This window comes from Nesoenas mayeri, assembly GCF_963082525.1.
Source record: "Nesoenas mayeri genome assembly, chromosome: 1".
NCBI classification, from domain to species: Eukaryota; Metazoa; Chordata; class Aves; order Columbiformes; family Columbidae; genus Nesoenas; species Nesoenas mayeri.
Genome location: NC_137541.1, coordinates 88,860,996 through 88,882,505, shown reverse-complemented (window position 1 = coordinate 88,882,505; position 21,510 = coordinate 88,860,996). Strand labels below are relative to the sequence as shown.

General features: G+C 40.1%; 1 protein-coding gene across 2 annotated transcripts in view; it reads left to right on the top strand.

Annotated features, from left to right (window-relative positions):
* Positions 1-21,510, top strand: part of STXBP5L (syntaxin binding protein 5L) — a gene marked incomplete at both ends in the record, with an annotated part of 197,112 nt that overhangs the window by 171,145 nt on the left and 4,457 nt on the right. For both annotated transcript variants that reach the window (XM_080354706.1, XM_080354705.1), the window contains 4 exons: positions 3,705-3,875; positions 18,255-18,500; positions 19,412-19,766; positions 20,735-20,900. In XM_080354706.1, the coding sequence (XP_080210832.1) occupies positions 3,705-3,875; positions 18,255-18,500; positions 19,412-19,766; positions 20,735-20,900 (938 nt within the window). The remainder of the gene's footprint in view (positions 1-3,704; positions 3,876-18,254; positions 18,501-19,411; positions 19,767-20,734; positions 20,901-21,510) is intronic.

Genomic DNA, 21,510 nt, shown 5'->3' with positions numbered 1-21,510 from the left:
TTCTTCAGTTCTTCTTAATCTCATCATCTCACGGGTATTTTTTGTGACACAATGGCCTTCCATCCAGCACAGTTCTGTTTCTTTCTTTAAGTGGTTTTGGGGTGTACACTGCAGTGGATAGTACTACTGTTTGGTAAGAGGGATAGCTGAAGCATTTTTAATTCATATGGGTAACACCATGACCCCAGACAAAGGCAAACCTGCACTGTAGGAGAAGCATACAGAGAACAAGAGAGAACTTTATATCATGAACTTATCTTTTATATATTTTAATACATCTTAGGTACAGTTTGTTACTATCTGCTTTATTAAATCGGTGGAGCTAAGTCAGTATGAAATGGACTAATGTATTGTAGCTATGTTTACTTACAACGGCTTGCATGAGCCTTACATTTTGAAATTAATGAACAGAATAGCTACAAAATGAGCCACGTCTACTTAGTTCGCTATCCACAAACAGGAGGAAAGGCTGCTGTCCTGGTATGGTGGGATGGCTGCTACACAGTCTGGAGACTGCTTCAAGGGTAAGCTCTGCTGAGCCAGGGTGTCCAAATGTGGTGTATTATTAATTCTTGAGCACACTGCTGGAATCTAGGAGTGATAGAGCATATCTTGCAAATTCCCTTGGCCTCATGGGCAGCAGCACCTGTGGGAAGGGACTGGAGGTGACGGCAAATGCAGTGGTGGAAAAGGGTAGGAAAGAGAAGGGGACTTTCCGTGCAGTGCTTTCTCCCTGAGCAGCTATTCTCTGCCTTCTTCAGAAAAAGACAGAATTAGAAGGTGTTGCACTATTGCATCAACAGCACAGAGCAATCCATGCTCTGCTTCTGATGTGCCAGTGTTAATGTTTCCAGTATCAGCGGGTGCTCGGTATCAACTAATATTTCTGGTATGAGAAAAGCCCTGGTGACCACGTGACAAAAACAGTAAGTCAGCAAGGAAAAAAAGTTAAAATGTTGTTCTTCCTTACAAATCAAACAAAGCTGGGAAAAAAAGCCAGGTTTTTACAGTGCTCCTCTCTGTGTTCTTTGGGATGATTGGAAGACATTGGTCATGGCAAAGGAGGATCAGGTGAGTCGGGTCTCGGCTAGTAAATCATTGCAGTCATTTTGGCAAAGGGTGGTAGCATGGACATCCTCACAGTCTCACTTAGAAAGTACACTGTAAGAAACTAGTATTGTTTTTATCATATCACTTTTCTTGCATGCTTCAAGTATTTTCAGACTATGTGGTAAGGAACAATTTCTTAAATAGTACATAACCTTTCTTCAGAAACGTTTTATATCACTGAGCTTGTACTGTAAAAAACATGCGAAAATAATTTTAAATAAACATGGGATTTTCTCATATATTTGAGCGGTCTTTATGTGCTTGATTCTTACTGGCTTCTCAGCAAAAATGTTGAAGTCATCCTTCCCATAACTATATTACCCTTGGTACATTGTCTTTTTGCTTTTACAAAGGTTGAAGAACTGCATTGCTGCTTGTTGTATACATTTAAAAAATAATCAGATCTAATCAGAAGAACAGTGTTAATACACAGAAAAGTGTGTAGCTGATCACTAAAATCTCTAATGCAGTCATTGTTGTAGCACTCACTGAATTTTCACCAGCTTCAGTACTAGAAGGGATATGCCTGTAGCTTCTAGGATGAGCTCTGATTTTTTGTCTACACAGAAACTGGCTTTGCTTATTTGGAAAGGCATTGTTAAAGCAACTAAAGGGAATTAGGTGCCCAGATCCTATTGATTTTTTGTTGGTGTTGTTTAATTTGGGCCTTTGAAGGTAACTGAGACAAGCAAGTATACTAAGAGAAACATAGCAGCATTTGTCTTAAAATTTGGCATAGTGAATAGGAGTTTAAGAGAATTGTGCCCATTCTGTACAATGTGCAGGGAAGGGGACTCACAAAAGTTTTTGATGTTTCTATAGAACATGATTCTTCTTTACTCTGTTATGTTCCTCACCACTTCCTAGGATCCCCCTGGAGATAATTAGATATCATGCTAAAACTCCTTCACACAAACTGAATTTTGAAGAAAGGAAGCAGCTGGATGAGGATGTGTCTGTTGCTGAGGTTGAACAGTCAGCCTGTGCCCTTGAACAAAGCCCCCTGTCTCAAAGGAATTTCTACTGAACTATATTAATAGTTCCAGCATATTTTGGAACATTACCTAACTATAAGTTGAATGAATCATCCACATTGGTTTTATATCTGCTGTTAGCTCTGTTAATAGCTATGTATTAAGAAACATTATAAGAATCATGAAAGTTGTGTCTCCTACAGAGCTGTCTCATTATGCAGTACAGATACTAAATTGCTTTCTAAACTACAATTCTGAACAATTCTTTCCAATTTTGGTCATGAAGACTGAACCACTTTCACATGGAAAGGGCATGACTTACAGATTGGAAGACTATATATAGTATTCTGTATCAGTATAGAATCTATTTTATCATCTGAATATAGAAATAGTGTTTCATCATGTACAGTGGAGCTATCACGGTATGGTAACCAATAAATAAATTTATGTTGGTGTACTAACATTCATTTTTTCCTTGGATAGAATACAAATCAAAGAGTTAATGGAATATGATACTTATATACAGAACCTTAAAGGATAATTCTCAGATATAAATAAGCTGCATTTAATATGAAGGCAGAAACTCCGAGCTTGTCATAACTGTAGTACTGAGCTTCCATTGAGCTTCTTTTAAAAAGAAATAGTCAGTGTGCAACATACATAAATCTGAATTTTTGTTATGTTTATTACCTGCTGTTTACTTAAATTAGTAAGTATGAATTACCTGCTGACCAAAAATAATTCAGTTATACCTGGGTGTGTAACCCTTCATATGTTGAGGGGAAAATCATATTCAGTAGTTCTTCTCATATTGTCTTACCCAACATGAGAGGAAGAAAAATATCACATGAATGTTTTATAGTCAAGCCTGCATCAGTGGACTGTTGTGATTTAAAGACCGGTTGCCTGTAAGGAAGAACAGAGTTTTAAGCAGCTGTGTTTTGTTTCTCACCCCATCAGACAGCACAACGTGCTGTGCAGATTGACCACAGCCTCTAGCAGGGGTCCAAGGGCTCAGCCTCACATCTTTAGATCGGTGGCAGACAAATCAATTGTTCAGAAGTCAGTTTGCTTAGCAATAAAATAAATCTATATGGTATGTAAAGAAAAAAAACCACTTAGCAATATTATGGCCAGTTTTGTAATTATCCCAAATAGTGGCAGTTAGATGCCTGTCTCATGCAGCTTTGAGACAGGTGGGGAAGATGTCTAGCTTCAAGTCCTGTCCTGCAGTAAATGACACATGGAGTTCTCTGTGCGAGCAAAAAGGAAAGATAGTTTTCGAATTTATTTGGTATCTGCTAGGAGACACAACATCAGGAATGACAGTGTTACCAGCAGTAGCTTGATTAATTGCCTCTTCAGATAGGTCAACAAAATGCTGTGGGATTGGAGCTATAATAACATGTACAAGTTCTGTCACTTGTTTTTTTTCAAGTATACCTTAAAGATATGGTGAGTTATTCCTACATATACATGCTGGGCTGATGAAACAAATAAGTAGCTATTCTCAGCAGATTTGATTTAACCCATTCTTAAATATCAGAATGTACATCTCTCCTCCATCCTGAATTTCAGGAGCTGGCACTTTACTTAGCACTTCTTGCGTTCACTTTCCAGATCACGTGAATGGTCACTGTACAAGTCCCACGTCCCAGAGCTGCAGTTCAGGAAAGCGACTTTCCAGCGCAGACGTCTCAAAGGCAAACCGCCGGGGGCCTGGGCGGCCCCCCTTCAGAAAAGCACAGTCTGCAGCCTGCATGGAGATTTCTCTCCCAGTCACCACAGAAGGTGGGTGGCAATGAATATTTTGCTAGGTATTGTGAATTCCTCACCAGGTGTGAAAGCAAATAACTTTAGCATGGTCCTTGTCCTAGTCACTGCCCTGAACTGCTGCCTTCAGCTGACTGTTTAGAAGTAGAACAACCCCTGTGTGTTAGTGTTGTTACTAACAAGCCTGCTCCTGAGCTCTGCGCTGCCTAGGGATGCGGTATGCTGAACCTCACCCAACTCTTACAGCCATCCCCTCGCCTATATGGATCCGGGTGCTTTGTTCTGGAAAAGCGATTGTTCATAGCAGCTTATGTACAGTTACTGTGACAGCTAGTAGCACTAACGTTTTAAACTCTCATTGTCTCTACTTATCAAGCCTGAAAATGAGTAAGATATTTTTAGAATGTGAGTTCAGGCTTTGCACATGCACATTTATTTAATGGTACTGAAGACTTTATAATAAATTCCACAATCTGTGGCCACCATTTATGGTAAAACTATAGCCCATAATCTAATCTTTTTTTTCTATTTATAATAAGCCTCTTGCTTTAATGCTTGAAACAAGTCTTCAACTCTTGATCTACCTGAATGCAGAGTTTCAACAAAACTGGGAGATGCAAAGTGGACCAGTCATGGCAACACATTGCGCTTATAACTTAGAATAAGTCAGTTTTCATTTCAGCAGTGCCGGCTATTTCACTGCAGATCATTTAGGCAGAAGCTTTCAGCTGGTGTGTTTTTCTTCAGTCTTGATGGTGTTCCCACCATGCTGTTGGTGTCCTTGACTCATGTCTCCCAGGCTTTCGGCTTCCCCGCATTCCTGCAATAGGACAATGCATTGTCCACGCAGAAAAGCTTCAGTTTATTAAAAACTGAAAAAGCATAGCATCAAAATAAATTGTATAGATCTGTAGTGTTGGTTGTGTTCAATTTTAGTAATAGGCAAAATACTAATAATATTTGAACAACAGAAATGATAGGGTTTAACATTTTAATAATAAAAATAGTTAATTGTTCAAATTAAAATCTATGTTTTAATTTTAATCAGGTTGCAGAATTATTTCCCAAATGTCAAAGAGATTATGGTTCCCTGTGGCTGTTTTCTGGGCTGTAGCATGGCCCAAAGCCCCTGTGATGCTATAAGTGAGAGGCAATGGACAACACCTGGATCCTAGCCCTCTCTCTTGTAAGGAGCATTTGTATCCTAACCTGCCCACCTGCAAAGGTGTCTGCACCACAGAAGTTCTTTACAGCAGGAACTAGTACTCCCTGATTTTCTTGATCATTAATGGAGACAGAACAGGGGGAATTCTATTACTCAGAGTGTCTAATTTTGTTTTTTTAAATGCAAATTAGTGCAAATATCCTTGTAACTAATGGCAAATTACTAGAATCTTTGATTTTTTTTTTCTTTATGATAACATAAGATAGCAATTTATTTTCTGGCCTTTCTTCTGATTAATGTGGGGATCACACAACAGAATAATTGTCTACATGTATGAGACCCTATAAGAAAACATCCTAATTTGGCACAGAGGGTTCTAAGATTATATTCTTGACTGGAATGGAGTTGATATCCTGAAGTCTTTTGCAGTGTCCTCTAGCAGCTCCTTCCATTTGATTTAAGAACAGCATTTTCCTACATTCATCCATGGGACACAGAGCACAGCATGGTCATTATCCAGCTCCATTTGCACCAAAGCAAATGAGAAGTGCCCACATGATCTATTTTTCTGACTTTACTAGCCAAGTATTAACCTTCTGCAGAGGAACAGGGTCAAAACTGGGGAATGGTGACATTTCAAGGGACACTGATGTTTCTTTACTGACCACTCAGCCATCTCTCCTTTAAGAGAATATTACAATATCATGGACTCTTCAAAGATTAAGTCATAGGCTGACCAGCAAAATATTAAATCACATTGGAGGCTTCATGTAACATATGACAAAGTGTAATTCTTAGCAATCAATTATAAGAAGTAATCCTGTTTGAATACTAAACCTACTATAAATTTTAGTTTAAACTTGGATTAATTAATGGCTCCTATGTGAACTTTATACTAAGGCAGATTTAGAGAGCTCTCAGGTGTTTAAAAATTCCTGTGCATAAGAGCAGTTTTCATCTGTGTAATCATCATTTTTTCCTCCACATTAGTTATTGATGGTGATCATAACATGACCCTTTCATCTACCTCTCTTTATGCATCACACAAATATGGTAAGTACCATTGTCACATAATAGCTCATGATGTAAAATATATCACTGCCACAGTAGTTTCTATTGCTTTGTGTTTTTCTTCATCCTGTGTAGTACCAAATTCTCTGGAATTCTTTTGTGCAGATAGTGCTGCAATATCATACATAACTGGGGCACAGTGCTACCGTATTCTTTCGTGCTTGTTCTTTTCTTTTTCGTTCCCGTCCTCGCAAAGTAGGGTCACAGATAAGCAGAACCTACAGCCCCACTAAGGTCCCACTGACTCTCGTGTACAAAACATTTAGTAATACAATGACACTTTTGATGACATGATGATGCTTTCTGTGTATCTGCATCATGAAAGATTCTGTTTCTGTGGTTCATCACTAATTATAATACCAACGAAGTTTAATGTTGAAGCATTAACATAGCTCTTTCTAGTTATAGTCATCTAACTACCTTTCAGGCAAGTGGAGTAAGTTAAAGTGACATTAAAAAAAAAATTAAAGGATCAATAATGCCACCGAATTTGTATTACAACTGTCAGTAAGGTCAGTGAAGTGACCACTGCAGGAAAGTGCCAGGTAGTTTTTAGAGTAATTTATATTAACGCGTAATAAGATGGAGCATGGTTTGGGTTTGTCCTTGAGTGCGTGGGTTTGTGTACAAATCACCTTGTCTATAGACTAAGCAGTTCTATAGACTAAAATAATTTTCTCATTATTTATATTCTCTCATTAAAACAAAGCCGTTTCTCTAACTTGTCTAAACTTTTTTTTAGATGCCTGTGGTATTAGTCTTTTGACTTCTAGCTCTACTAACTCATCTGTCTGGAATGACTGACATTCTGCCATTCTTCATGCATCTTGACTTTCTAGACCTAGTGTTTTGGCAAGTGGTTTGATTTCTTTCCAAAGGTTTTTATAGTAAATAATAAGGTTGAAAGTGGTATGATCCTTGAAAGATTCTTAAGATGGGAACAAAGCGGAGGACGGGTGAGAAGGAAAATGAGAAAAAATATTTGAGAAGGAATATACTGAGAAGAAGCATTCTCTCTAAAATGGAGACTGGGTTTGACCAAAACCTTCTGGTTGAGCTGTTCCAAAAATAAAACAAAAAAATCTTCTTGGTGCTAAGAATTTGTTAGCTACTTAGGAGTATATTCTGCAACAAACGAGATCTATTCATAAGAAATGGTATTTTTTATATATATTCTCATGTGGTCAATCAATATACGTATTTTATGTCCTCACTAGAGCAATAGTATTTCAGGTTAGTATTTGGTAGGATTTTATTATTCTACCTAAGTAGAATTTTTATTAGAGATTGCTATCTCAATAGTGTTAAGCACTTTTTTATACATTAAAAAAGCGCCTTTGTGTGTGTGAGTAGATGGTTCTTACCGTTTCTTAAGCCTGTTTCTGAGGCACTGATAACACTTGGAGATTTTTTTAATAATGCTTCAAGTTCCTGGTCCTTACAACCTCTTCTAATTGAATTGATTAAAAAGATAATACATTTTGGTGAGTAATCATAAGATATTTATTATAATAATAAGTTAGTCTTCCCCTATCACATTGGATTTCAAAATCTACTTATTTAAATCTGATCTTTGGTACAATAGGAACTGTATTCCCAGCATTTTCCCCAAGTGTACTTTCAAGCAACTTGCAAAAAATGAATTCTTCTGACTTCATTCCTCTTAGCTGATTGTCAAGATTCTGCTGCCTCTCACCTCTTTATATGTGCAGAAGGATTCTTGATATAGAAAAGCATTTTTGAAGAACATCTTTGCAATGATGAATCATAGGAAGAAAATGGAGGGAGGAGGAGTGTCTTGTATTCTGCTGGTCAAAATATTGCAAATTCTTCAGTTTCATCAAGTGCTGATATTTCTTCCACGTTCATAGAAGAATAATTCAAAATCCAAGTAACAGTAGTGGAGGAGTGGTTTCTGTGTTTGCATGGTTGCTGTTACTGCTCAAAACTATGTCTTTTCCAATATCCTTATCTAACATGGAAAAACTTGAAAAGCTCTAAAGCTTTTTAAACTCAACAAGATTTTATTCCAAGCTAAAGACCACTGCTATTTCAGTTTCAAAGCTTAGTTGTTGTTTCGGTTTTTTTAAAGCCACTAGTATCCAGGTGACATAGCTTGTTATGTTTGTATTTTTGTCAATAATTGGCCAGATATTTAATACAGTACTTCTCAAATACCATTTATTCTATTTAAAATGTTACGTATTGTCCTGTAGTATCTTCTGGTTTCATAAATGCAGTACTCTCACACCTATGCTAATAAATTCTTTAGTTGCTCGATATTCTGTATCTAAATTCAGCAAGAAATTAGAACTTTACAAGTTCTTAATATCATGTAACTGATACAAATTTTCACATACTTTTAAGTAAACTGTCTCTTCCTTGCAATAAGAATTTAATTGCATTGTAAACAAAACCACAAATATAGGAAATGCCATTGTTGAACCTCTAAATTCTTCTAGTCCTTTTTGACCAGAAGTTTTTAGGATTTTAGGAGTTACTGATTACATTTCTTTGACAAGGCTTTCTTGCTGAGAGTGTAAACTTTTTTTTATTCCTTGCCTGCATTCACACAGAAATTGGAGTGTTCTATATATGTATTGTATATGTGCATGTGGTTATATCATATGCTTAGGAAGAAAGTAAAGGCAGAGTGGAGTTTTTCCTTTGAAATGTTGTATTTGGAAATCGATTTTCTCCCACCAGCAGTGGTGGAAAACTGTCTTTCTTTTTATTATTATTTTTATTTTCCATTATGTAGTTTTGAACTACTCCAGCTTAATCACCCTTGACTAGAAAGGCCATTTTGATGTTAGTGCTACAAAATTGCTTTGAACAAGGAATCCTAACAAGGATTTGCTGTGCATTGTAATTTTCTAGAAATGCTAAGAGCAGAGTCCTTGCATTTGCTGTAGCTTTTCTTTAAAATAATTAATTTTCAATATTTATCTCAGCTTTTGGATTAACTCTTTTGATTACACGTAGTTAAAATTTGATATGAAGCACGTGAATTGAAATGTCACTGTGAGCTGGCAAAATGAACCACTCCAGAATATTTAGTCATTATCTTTAATAACCTTATCAAAAATTCTATGGCAAGTACAATACAATTTCCATTTTAATAGATCCAGTGTACTTTTATACTTGAAGTTTTCCTTTTGCATCTCTATATGGAATGATTAAAACCATTTGGAGGATAAGTTGTTCTGTCTCTTCTGTGATTTTGTCCAATTTGTTTTGGAAATGGGTAGTATTTCATATATATTATGTACTTTTACATTTCTTTTATTATTCAAAACTATTTGTGAAGGTCACCATAAGAAGCTTTGTAGACATCCTGGAAGAGGCTAGCAGATTTTTTTTTCCTGCTGGATTTTGGTTTAGGTTTTGGAGTTCTAGGATGCTGAGTTCTTTGAGGCTTTTCATTTGGTTTTTAGATTCAGCAAATTTTGTAGGTCAACCTGTCACGTTGGCTGATTGTTTCTATAACAAGGCTTCCAGAGCCTTAGGACCAATCTGAACCTTAATAAGTGTTTGCCTGTATATGTGTGAAGCCACAGAGAAGGGCTGACATTTCCTTTTTTAAGTCCAGCATGCTGTAGTTAGGGTCTTGGAAATCTGATATCAAGTAGCTATCTTATAAAAAGTCCGCAGCCTGAGGAACCAGGCTCAGCTGATGTCATGCTGTGTATTGCAGTATTTCCTACGTAGCTTCTGAACACTTTCTGTCATTTTTTCTCTTGCCAGTTACGGCTCTACTGTTACACTGTCTGCAACAGTGAGGTATGCATAGCACATTGGATTATTTTTGACTGGATGAGTGAATATAACTATTAAGTTTCCTTCCCATGTGTCAAGGTGGGGGCAAAAGAGGGAGATTTCTGGTTTTGTAATTGGCTCCTTTTTTCTTGGGTCTGTTGGGTCTGAAGCCCACATGTTGATGTGGAGTAAGTGATGATGGCCTAGAAGACAATCACTGCAGTTTTCAAAGGTAGCGGTTCCTAGACCTCCAAGGAAAGAGAGAAACAATCTGGTTGCTTGATCTAGAAAAGTACTGAAGAAAAAGCACAAAATTATTCAAATGCATGGCAGGGTATTGCAGAGAGGGAGGAAATAACCTGCTGTCCATGTCTGCTGAGAAAAGGACAGGATGTAATAGACCTAAATTACTAAGGCAGAGGCACGAGTTCATGGAGACAGGAGATTAATTTTGATCACAAGAGTAGTTAACTGCAGAAATGGATTCTCTGGGGAGGTTGTTGCATCTCTGGCAGGTTTCCAGAGCAGCTTGTGCTCTCCGCCACATTCCCTTTGCTGTGCCTCTCCCTGATGCAGAGCGAATGATTTCTGGTGAACTTCCTTGCCCAAGCGGCCAGCCAAGCTGACACTGACCTGATCCACTGGGCATGTTACAGCAGTCATGGGGCCTCACTTCACAAGGCCACTAAGTGCTGTGGCTTTTCGCAGCTCGGCTTTCATAGCAGGTGGAAAAGCCTTTGGCTTTAAATTTTTTCATTTATTTCTTAGTGAGGGGATTATGGCGTTGGTTCTGCTTGTAAATCATTCTCATTTTGTTAGCACTTGAAATCACTTTACGCGGTTGTAACTAGTAACAGTAAGAATAGTATAGTATTAAATAACTTAGAGACACTGTGGTAAGCCATAGTCTCCATTAAATATTTGGTTTGTTACCACATTTCTTGTTGTTGCAGAGAAGCAGATGAAAACATTGCATAGAAGACGTAGAAAGACTCTTTCTTATTGCAGAAACCTTTCTTCAAATAAAAAGAAGTTATTAGGAAGCCAAAAAATTTTTTTTTCCTGTATTTAGGAAAATCACAGCACTTCTGGTCTAATGTGCACTGCCAACTCAAAGATTTATGAACCACAGATTCTGTATGGCTCTAATAAAACATTTGGCACCAGGAAAAAAAGCAAGTGTTTCAAGGAAGGTTATGCCAGCATCTTCTCTAAGGGTTTCATATCTGTTTCAAAGGATTCCATTTGAAGGCTGATCTATGAGATCCATACACTTGGAATATAATGGTTTCCAGAAGTTACTTGTCCATGGTGTTATGTTCTTTCTCAGTTATGGTGGAGATGATGAGAGTGTGTGTATTTGTTTTCTACCATATTTTATCTACCTTCTCTTTTCCTGCTTCTGTTTAGAAAACAGGTGTAGAGAAATTTTGAAGGTGAGCAAGAGGCAAAGTCTGGTCTGTCTGTGATACAGACACAACGAGAATAATAGCAACTGATCCTGGGAACAGGGGGACATTTCAGCCCACCTACTTCAATCCATCCCTTACATCCCTTAGACCAATCTGTGCCTACAGTATACAGCCCCCAGCTTTCTGCTGAATGCTGCAATCGCAAGACTGCAAAAAGCCAGTGGAGCTGTCGTCATTTAGACTGAATCATAATCTTTATTGGATCTAACCACTGGTTTACCTCAGAGGTTTAAGTGGACTTTAAGTGTGCATCTGCCTAAATCTAGTCACAACAGAGTTTGCAATGCCCTATGTCTGTGGAAAAAGCAGTAAGGGGAAGTTGTCTAAAGACTGAGGTGCCTTGTGAAGAAATGGAGAAGAGCCTTGCACAGATGCATGTGAGCTACTGGTGCCTAAATTCCACCTCTGTTGGGCTAGATAGAGTTCATGTTTTGTTTTTCCTTGGCGTACATTTTCTGTCAGGTTCTAGTAGGATGTTATGATCCACCTGTTTTCTTAGAGGAATCTACATATTTTCCTTGCTTTTAAAACAACCAGCTAAATGAAACTTACGTACTTCTTACATTCACTGAATGTCTAGCCAGTTTTAACTTAAATGATTATTTGATTCCAAGTTAAGCTAATTTCACACTGTACTCCAGGCATGTTGAATTTGGAGGGTCTGTTTTGCACTGCCTGCTCAACTTTAACATTATTCTGCTTGCTAGCAATTGCTTCAGATCAACATAAACTGTTTTTCTACATCTGAAATAATTTTTGAAACATTTTTTGACGTGGCACACACCATTGGGTGGCACACACCATTGAGTGATACCATAGGTGGTGGGCTGTTGTGTATAGAGAACTAGGGAAGAGTATAGGGTTATTCTGAAGTTGTTCAAGTTACGTGATAATATCAGTTCCAAAGAGTCTTTTAAAATAAAAGCTTTTATAACTACACTTCAGTTACACAGGCAGAGGATCTATGAGAAGGTGAAAAAAAGGAGTCCTTTAAAGTGCTTTCACTTGCTTCATCGCAACGTTAACTATTTTGACTTCGTTATTGAATGAACCCAAGGTTTTTCTTTTATAATGCCTTTTGTTACGGCTTTGTTATTGGGTACTTCCACATATGAAAGTTACACAACATACTATTTTTTCCCAAGCAATCGATGTTATGCAAGATTCTTCAGTGTATCTTAGGTTGGGATTTAAGTTTTAGGAAATGGTGATATCTTTGATTAAAAAACTTATGTCCAAACTTATAGTTTGTATTGAAACTGAGCTCTTAGTGATCTGAATGTGAAGACAGTTTGTGTTAAGTCAAGGGAAGTGATTCATAAAACTGAATATAGAAGTTTGACAGTTTACTTACTGTAAAGATCTCTTGCATTTGTATCTTTCTATAAAAAAGCTTATTTCTACTTCATTTTCAACATGAAGGATAGTTCTGCCCTAACAGTCCCCATCTGTTTTTAAAATATGCCGAACTAAAACCTAAGCCTGAACTTTACCATATTCTGGAAATATCAAAATAAAGATCCAAGTCTGGTGACTTGAATCTGTTTCCTCTTTCAGGCCTGTATTTGCCATCATTTCCATCAGTCTTGTACCAGTACAATTCCATGAAGCCATTCAGGTTACACTGCTATAGCTGCAGCAGCTTCAGGGCAATACTTCTTCCAGGGAGGGTCAAGCATCCCTGTGAGCACAGACACAGCCACCCCGGTTTGAATGCTCTGCAAGCAGTGTGTGTATTCCCAGGCCTTTCCACTTAGTTTTAGGGAAACTTACTTGAGTTGATCTGATAGGAAATCATTCACACTAAAAATTCCGGATTATTATTGCATTGTTTGTGCTTAAGATGAGTTCTGCTGCTTCCTAGTGAATCGCTTTATGTGGAATGCAGCTTCAGAGTGGTGCTATCAAAATGTGTTTGAAGATGTGTTGAGCCAAGTAAGCGTGCATTGTTCTTAGATGTGTGAAAACCCTGCAGTGTTACCTCCTGCCCCTTTCTCCTGTGTTGCTGAAGCATTGCCGTCAGTAATATGGTTCAGTCTCTGTCTCTCTGCAATGTTACTGTGTGCAAATTCATGTTTGAAGTATAATTCCTTTACTGTATGTTTACACTGGTATTCAGAGCTTTGCATGCTTTCCTGACTATAAGATTTTAAAAGCGACAGATTTCTCTTAAAATTTTGAGATGGTGATCCTTAAACTGGCAAATGTTTTAATAGTTTCATTAGCTTCTGTTAGGTCTGATATTTGGGATTAAGACTTTTAGAAATCTCCAAGTGAGGAGAATATAAACCACTTAACTTTGTTTCCAGAATACATTGATTTCCATATATAAAAAGTCAATTTGTATATGTTTTGTAAGCAGATCAATTACTCAGTATGTTAAAACCAGGAAAGGACTCATAAATAACATCCAAGACACTGACAGTCAATTGCAAAACTCTCCAGTAGTAAATGTGAAAATTTGCCATTAAAATGTTGATCTTTGTCACTGGTAGTTTTCTTTCATTTCTCATAACAAGTGATACTTTCACATTCATTATTCCAAACTTCAAGGAGAAAATTACTTTATGCTTCTGTGTTAGTGCTAAATCCATTATTTTAGAATAATCACAATGACAATTTCTTGTGAAAGATGTGAGCATGTGTTCCCCTTATAGAACCCTTGCTGCAGATGAGAACAGAGAAGTCAGAATATTTCCCTGAAGATGCACAAGTCAGTGACATAAATATTTTCATTAGTATTGTCCCTCCTTTTTCTTTTTTAATTCCATGGTAAAGTAAGGAAATTACAGTTTTATTTCCATAGAACAAAAGGAAATTTAAAAAAAATCTCTGCAAGTGCTCTGTAACGGTGACAGTTGAAATACATGGAACCATTTACTCAAATTACCTTTTAAATTCTCAGAAAACCCCCAAACCCTAAATTAAATCTTCTCCTAGAGACCAGCACACTGCAGTGGGACAGCTCTGTTGTGCAAGAAAAGAGCTAGGACAATAGCTGCTCAGGGCTGCTTTCCTTTAAATGTCATGATGACGGTTGGCTCAATTGTTCTTGTCCTTTTGCAATGCATGCGATTTTGTGGCAGTAGGGCACAAATCCAGACGGGCAATGCTTCAGCAATTACATGGAATCAGTACATTCTCACACGACGAGCGTCACTATACTGCTCACACATGGATGAACAAAGGTAAGACTCAAAAACACTGGCTTCGTTTTATCTCAGCATGTGAGTCCAAGTGTCCTGTGTGTTTCTGTCCGTGAGGTGGGTAGCAAGTTAGAGGTTTTGCAGTTGCTTTTAAATCAGAAGCCTTCTATTTGTGTGCTGCTGCTCGTAGCTGTAATTTAACAATCAGTCCAGTGTTGTCAAGGAAGTTGGTTCCTGAGTCTCCACCTGCATCTCACTAACCCAAACCATGCATAAGACAGGCCTGAATTAAAACATTTTGAAGAAAGCAAGACTACTGTTAGGAGAGTGGTGGTATTTATATTTTGTGGTCTTAACCCACGGAATGCAACTTTTTGAAAGGCATTGCCTGCAGATAATAATGCTTTTGCTCAGAGCTGCGCATAGTCTAGCAGCCTGAACAACCGCATCTCCCAAATGACAGTCACTCACTCCTTAGCTCTCGGGGGACATGGGACCCCTCTGATGGTGCTTCCAGCTCCCCTGCTGCCAGCTGCAGGAACAGCCTGGAGACCCACCTGGGCAAAAAACAGAAGAGCCAAGAAAAACAGGTCTGCAAGGGGAAGAGGAGGGAAAAGGACATGGTCGTCTGAGAGAGATGGCTGGGTGGGAGCAGAGGGATCCTGGGAGCTGGTATGTGCCTGTCAAAGGAACAGGAATACTGGACTGCCTGAAAGCAGGAGGCAACTTGGAGGCAGGAGCATGTTTGTGACAAAGTGTCATATAGCAGAATGTTCTGCAGAGAGGAAGAGGGAACAGAAAAGTACCTGCCTCTCACATATGTCTATGCTGTCCTCTCACTGATGCAGGGAGTCCAAATAAATGTTGTTGGATGTAGGTTACCGGGAGTACCTGGGAGTGGTCCAGGTCGGGACTTGTGCAGAGAGATGTAGTAGCTGACGTTCTTGCTCCACCCATCATGCACTGCAAGAACAGGAAAATATATGAGAGAACCCAAAATATGGCAGTTGGGTTAAGGATTACTACACATTAGCAGTGTTCATATAGGACAACTTTCAGAATATGGGACATAATTTTAAAACATAGCAGTCATGCTAGGAAAGGATATGGCAATTTTCTAAAATTTCCAAAGAAAGTGATTTTATGGTTTTCTAGCATGCAATGGAATTGTTTGCAAATAGAGAATTTGGGGTAGAAGCTCTTTGAGAAAGGAGTCCCAGGGAAAAGGCCTACGCTAAATTTTATCCCAAAATCTAGGAAAATAAGAGATTTCTACCTTGTTTAGAGCTAGCCAACAAAGTCACATAGTGACTGCGGCCTTTCATTGGTTTTGGTTTGCTGTTCAGATATGTTTAATGACTTCAAATTTTGAGATGTATCATGCTGGTCTTTAGAATTTCAGTTTGAGTAGTGTATTTAATAGAAAATGGCACAGTATGTTCCCAAAAGTGTCCCAAAGTTTATATCTGTTAGTGTCAGTTCTGTGAAGATGTATTAGTTAACTGTACTGCACAGGAGTGAGGAACATTTCTTGTTAATTTAAAGAGGGAGAAAGCTTGATGACACATGCAAATGGCACATCATATATTTTAAGTTCCGTATATGTCGCCTACACTAACTGCATTTGTCCTTTCAACATCTTTCTCAGTTTGAGCACCACCATATTTGAATTTTATGTGACTGTGATATTAATACACCTGTTAAGGAGAAAATGAATTACATAATAACATTGGTGGGGGGATGTATGTGTGTGTGTGTGTATATATATATATATATATATATATATATATATATGGATCCCTGCTGATCTCTTCCTTGAAATTACTGTCTTCCCGTTCTTTACCTCGCAGCTATCACTGTGCTTAGGAAGGAACTGGGCCAACCAGTCCGCTGCAGGAATCGTACAAAGTGCTTGGGGTTATGGGAGACACTAATTCTTGAGGTATTAGAAGCTATGTTTGCACATGAATAAGCAATCCCAGTTTTATGCAGATATATTTAGCAGTACTGAGCCAGAACTGGAGAGCTACAACAGTGCCTACATGAAGGTGAGATGGGGTGAGACCAGTGCCTGGAAGTTCAAGTAGACATATGTTTCTCTTCCATAAGAGTGGGACTGAAGTGCCAGGGAGGGCTGTCCTCTGAAGCTGCTGTTTGACAAGGTATGGGTGCCCTCAAGGAACAGAAGCTGGCCCAAATGGCAAAGACCAGCAGGAAAATCTGCTCCCATCCCGGTGTGCCAGCTATTAAGGCAGCACATATAGTGATGCTTGCTGTGGTTCCAGTAGTGTTTTGCTGTGATTCTCTCCAGTCTTGCCCCGGGAGCTGCTCTGAAGAGAGTAATCTCAGCAGTTTACATGGAGTCACCTGGATAAGGGGATGGAATGCTGCAGCACATTGTCTGAGGAAGAGATTTGTCGCTGAAACTGCTGCTTCTGGTGGGGAGTAGGAACCCTACATACGAGGTCTAGCCTGATTTTAAGCTGGAGTATGTGAGAAAGTCCTTTTCTAATTTTAGTCTTCAACCATGGCAGAAAGTGTTCCTCTTCTTAGACGTTTCTGCTGGTTCTGCAGAGACAGATCTCTCTTCTGAGCTATGAGGATAATTTCATACGCATCTACTTCATAATGATAGGTTCAGAAGTGAGCTTCTTACCCCAAGTCCAATAGCTTCAACTGTTTCTCCATCTCCAGAACCTCCTAGTCCTCTAGTTGTTATTGTTACAGAAGAGCAACTTTTGTGAGGTTTCCAATGATCAAACCCTATGTTTGACTCCAGGTTGGTAGACAGCAGCACTGGCACAAATCGTTTTGCAGATTGTGCCCATAGCCAGCTCTACTCTCTTCTTCCCTCTGGCTCCTTTACTCTTCAGTAACTTTTAGCACCAGTGTGCTTGATAACCTCCAGTGTGTTGCCACTGACAGTACCTGCTAATTCCAGGAGCATCTTTGTGTCTCTTGCCCAGCACTGGGCAAAGCAAAGCAGAGACCCTCGCACCCTACAGCAGTGAGACCCTATTCATTGTTATTTCTCTCTGACAAGTTCAGAGAGTGTCTCGGTACCTGTGTGGTTGCAGTGAGACAACACGGCCCTGTCTCCCGCTGGCTCTCACTGGTGCCTGCTGAGGCTGAGGCAGAAAGATGAACCAGCCAGTGCTGCCTCACCGTGCGGTTGTTGCTAGGGGTGCAGAGCAGGTTTCTCACTTTGCTCCCTGGGAAGCCAGAGTTGATGTGCACCCTGAGATGTTTTGGATGCTGGGATCGGTTTAACAATGGGTGTCTTTTCCCCAGAGAGCAGTTATTAATAGCTTGACAATAAACGATGGCTGTGAGTGCAGTGCTAGAACGTCCTAGTGATGGAAACAAGAACAGAGGAAAGGACACATGCTCTGAAGCTGGTAATGGCATCTCCCTTCAGGTCCTGCAGCAATGAGATACATGGATTAATTTTAAATGCATTGGTAACATATTGGTCTAAAATTATTTCATGCTATTTAGAACAAGTCCTTTGAGCTAAGGCTGTTGTAAATTCTAATTAGTCTATGCTAATCTACATAATAAGCAGCTATTTCTAATGCAGATCTAACTGATGAGGTCTGACAGCATTTTCCACACTTATTTATCCACTGGCAGCAAGCTGGTATCGTGCTATTATCAGAATGTTTGCTCAGGTTATGAAAACTCTCTATTTTCTGATCTCTACATGGAGTTTGTATTTGCTGCAGTCTTGTGCCCCTTCTAGGATTGCTGATTTATGCCTGTTTGCTTATATTTATTTATGCAGAAAATAGGGAAAACTCCTTCAGCCGTTCCCGAAGCTCCAGTGTGTCCAGTATCGACAGGGACTCCAAGGAGGCAATAACTGCTTTGTACTTCATGGAGTCCTTTGCCCGAAAGAACGACTCCGCTGTCTCCTCCTGTCTCTGGGTTGGAACAGGCCTCGGTATGGTCTTAATCCTCTCCCTTAATCTGCCGGCTAGTGACGACTTACGGCAGTCAGAGCCAGTCATGGTGTCACCAAGTGGTAAGAGTGCAATTCTTTTCCTGTTTATTGTCTGTCTTGGTACAACAAGGCAGATAACTGCATGGTTTTGTATGTTCTTTGAGGCAGAAGTTTCTCAGTGCATGTATCAAACAGTGGTCACCCACTACACAGAGGTAAATAAAGATGCTCGCGTCACTTTGGTTGTGTTAGTTGGGAAGACTACCTTGTGTTGTGGGCAAAGTTACATGTTTCTTGTGAGGGTAGGGAAATCAGCAGAGTTCCTTCATATTGTGACATTACAGTCCTGTGTACAGCTCTGATTCAGTCATATCTGGGACGCTGTGAACAGTTTGTCTGTCTTACTATTGGAAAACTGCAGAGAAGCAGAAGGGAGTTCAGGGAAGGAAACAAAAACGTTGGCAGGTTGAGGTGCCAGGAGAGATCCTTGGCTGATTGAGTGACAGATGGTGTAGCAGAGAGAACAGAGGGCTGAGAGAGGTCAGGTCTGAGGAGAGGCACTATGCGCTTCGTATGTTTAAAGTGAAATAATGACAGAGAACGGAGAATGCACAGTAATAGAGGTTTTCTAGCCCCAGTTTGCTTAGAAAAACAATTCTGGAAGGTCACCAGACTAAGAGCAATTTTACTGCTGGGGAAAAAATATCCTACTAGTTCAATGTAGAGAGAACCAACAGCCTATCTATATGGTATTCACAACATATATAATATAGAGTATTTGATATAGGCTGCCTGAGACATTTTCAGTACAGGCAGCCTGTTTGTTCACCTTCTGTGTGGTCAGGAAGAATTGAGCAAGGAAGACTTGTCACCTTATCTGAATTAAAGTTTGCTGTATTTAGAAAACCTAAATGTCAGCTATGGTGCATGTGTTCCCAATACTGAAAACTGGCTTAATTGTGGTGCCAGTGAGAGGAAATTATATTTTGCAGGCACAGTTCTGACACTGAAAGGACCCGTGCTGACCTTCGCCTGCTTGGACTGCATGGGGACATTGACACATCCACCGTATGAAGTATGGAGGGACCCACACAGTGCTGATGATGGTGAAAAAACAAGGAAAAGGAAGCTTGTCATGCATTCTCCTTCCTCATCCCAGGATATGGGTGATCATCAATTTGCAGTCATTTGTTCAGAAAAACAAGCCAAAGTCTTCTCATTGCCTTCCCAAACATGTCTTTACGTCCACAACATCACTGAAACGTCCTTTTTATTGCGAGCAGATGTGGTCACCCTCTGTAACAGCGTCTGTCTGGCGTGCTTTTGTGCCAATGGGCACATCATGACACTGAGGTACTTATCTAATTAATCTTGTGGCAAAACTAAGCAAAGAGGTGGCACGGTGCCCTCACGTGCGTTTGCTCCAGGGAGTCTGATGCTCTGCATTAACTCCCTTGTGGGTGCATTTAATGCCCTGCCTTGCCCACAGCTGTACCTGTACCTTGTCCTGTCTCCACATGGGGAGTTAAGGCAGCTGCACAGCAAACCAAAACCCCTTTATTTCATAGTAATCTGCCACCCATGACAACCGATGGCTGATGATTTTTAACTATCATAAAAGAAAACCCTGATAATTTTGCTCAGATATGGTAAGTCAGGTATAGAGGAGTATAGAAAAAGTCGGGCCTAGAAAGGGTACTGTTTATCCAGTGTGAAGCAGCAAGTCCCATTCTTGGCATCTTGGAAGATTTTCTGCTCAGAGCACCTGGTTTCCCTTCCTCATCATCTCCACCAGCGAGCTGACCGTGCAGCAGCCCTGCGGCCGTGCTCTCGGCTGGCTGCACCCCCTTTCCCCAGCCAGGCCACTGAAATTTTGGAAAGCGCTGTCCAAAATGGTGAACCAGGAGAAGCTGGAGGGGCAACAAAGGTGATGCTGGAACTTTTGTCTGCAGGGTGCAAGCAGGGCCCTGCCGTGCCTTTTTCTGCAGATGCCCATGTGATAGCTGGGGGCAGCCCTTACCTTGCAAACTGCCCAGCCACATGGCACAAGCTGCACTGTGCCACATGCACATCCCAAATCTAGAGAGCAGCATAAGGCTCAGGGTCATTGAGGCAGGGCAGCTGAAACTTCTCTGTGAAAGGGAACAAAGTATGACGGGGAGGCAGCGTGTTTATGGCAGAATTTTTCAGCTTAGAGCTGCTCTTCAAATATTCCAGTTATGAAAAGCATAAACTTAAATGTTGGATTAAAAATGCAGCCACAGAGCAGGTGCACTATGCATGGCAACTGGTGACTAACCCCAGTGTCTGCTTCTCTTCAGCTTGCCCAGCCTGCGCCCGCTGCTGGACATCAACTATTTGCCTGTAACAGATATGAGGATAGCACGGACCTTTTGTTTCACTAACGAAGGGCAAGCTTTGTATCTCAGCTCTCCCACAGAGATCCAGCGTCTGACATACAGCCAGGAGATGTGTGACAACCTGCAGGTAGGGCTCAAACCCTCACTTTATTGCTTTTGTGGTGATGTGGGAGGGCCAGTGGCATGACTTGTCAGATGTAGATTGCCCCGTGTTCACTATTAGGTTGCTCAAAAGAACATGCCATACCAGTCTATGGTTTCTATTCAAAAGACAAAGTTTTGAATAGTTAAATAAGTAATACTGGCATTACCAGAGGTGATAAGTTGTTGCCAAATAGCAAGCACGGGGTGGGGAAAAAATATATTTTAGTATTTAGTAACTTTTAAAGTGAAGGTTGTGCTGTGGGACCAGGACAGACACGTTCCTCTCCACTTGCCCTGGCTCAATGATGCCAAAGTTGCAGAGAGAGGTCAGCAGCTCTGTCGCTGTTTGGAGATGGAGTCTCCATCGAGATGGGATCTCCTTGGGGATGGAATCTCCATTGAGATGCGATCTCCTTGGGGATGGGGTCTCCTTGTGGGTGGGGTCTCCATTGAGATGGGATCTCCTCGGGGATGTAGTCTCAATCAGGATGGGGTCTCCTTGAGGATGGGGTCTCCATTGAGATGGGATCTCCTCAGGGATGTAGTCTCAATCAGGATGGGGTCTCCTTGAGGATGGGGTCTCCATTGAGATG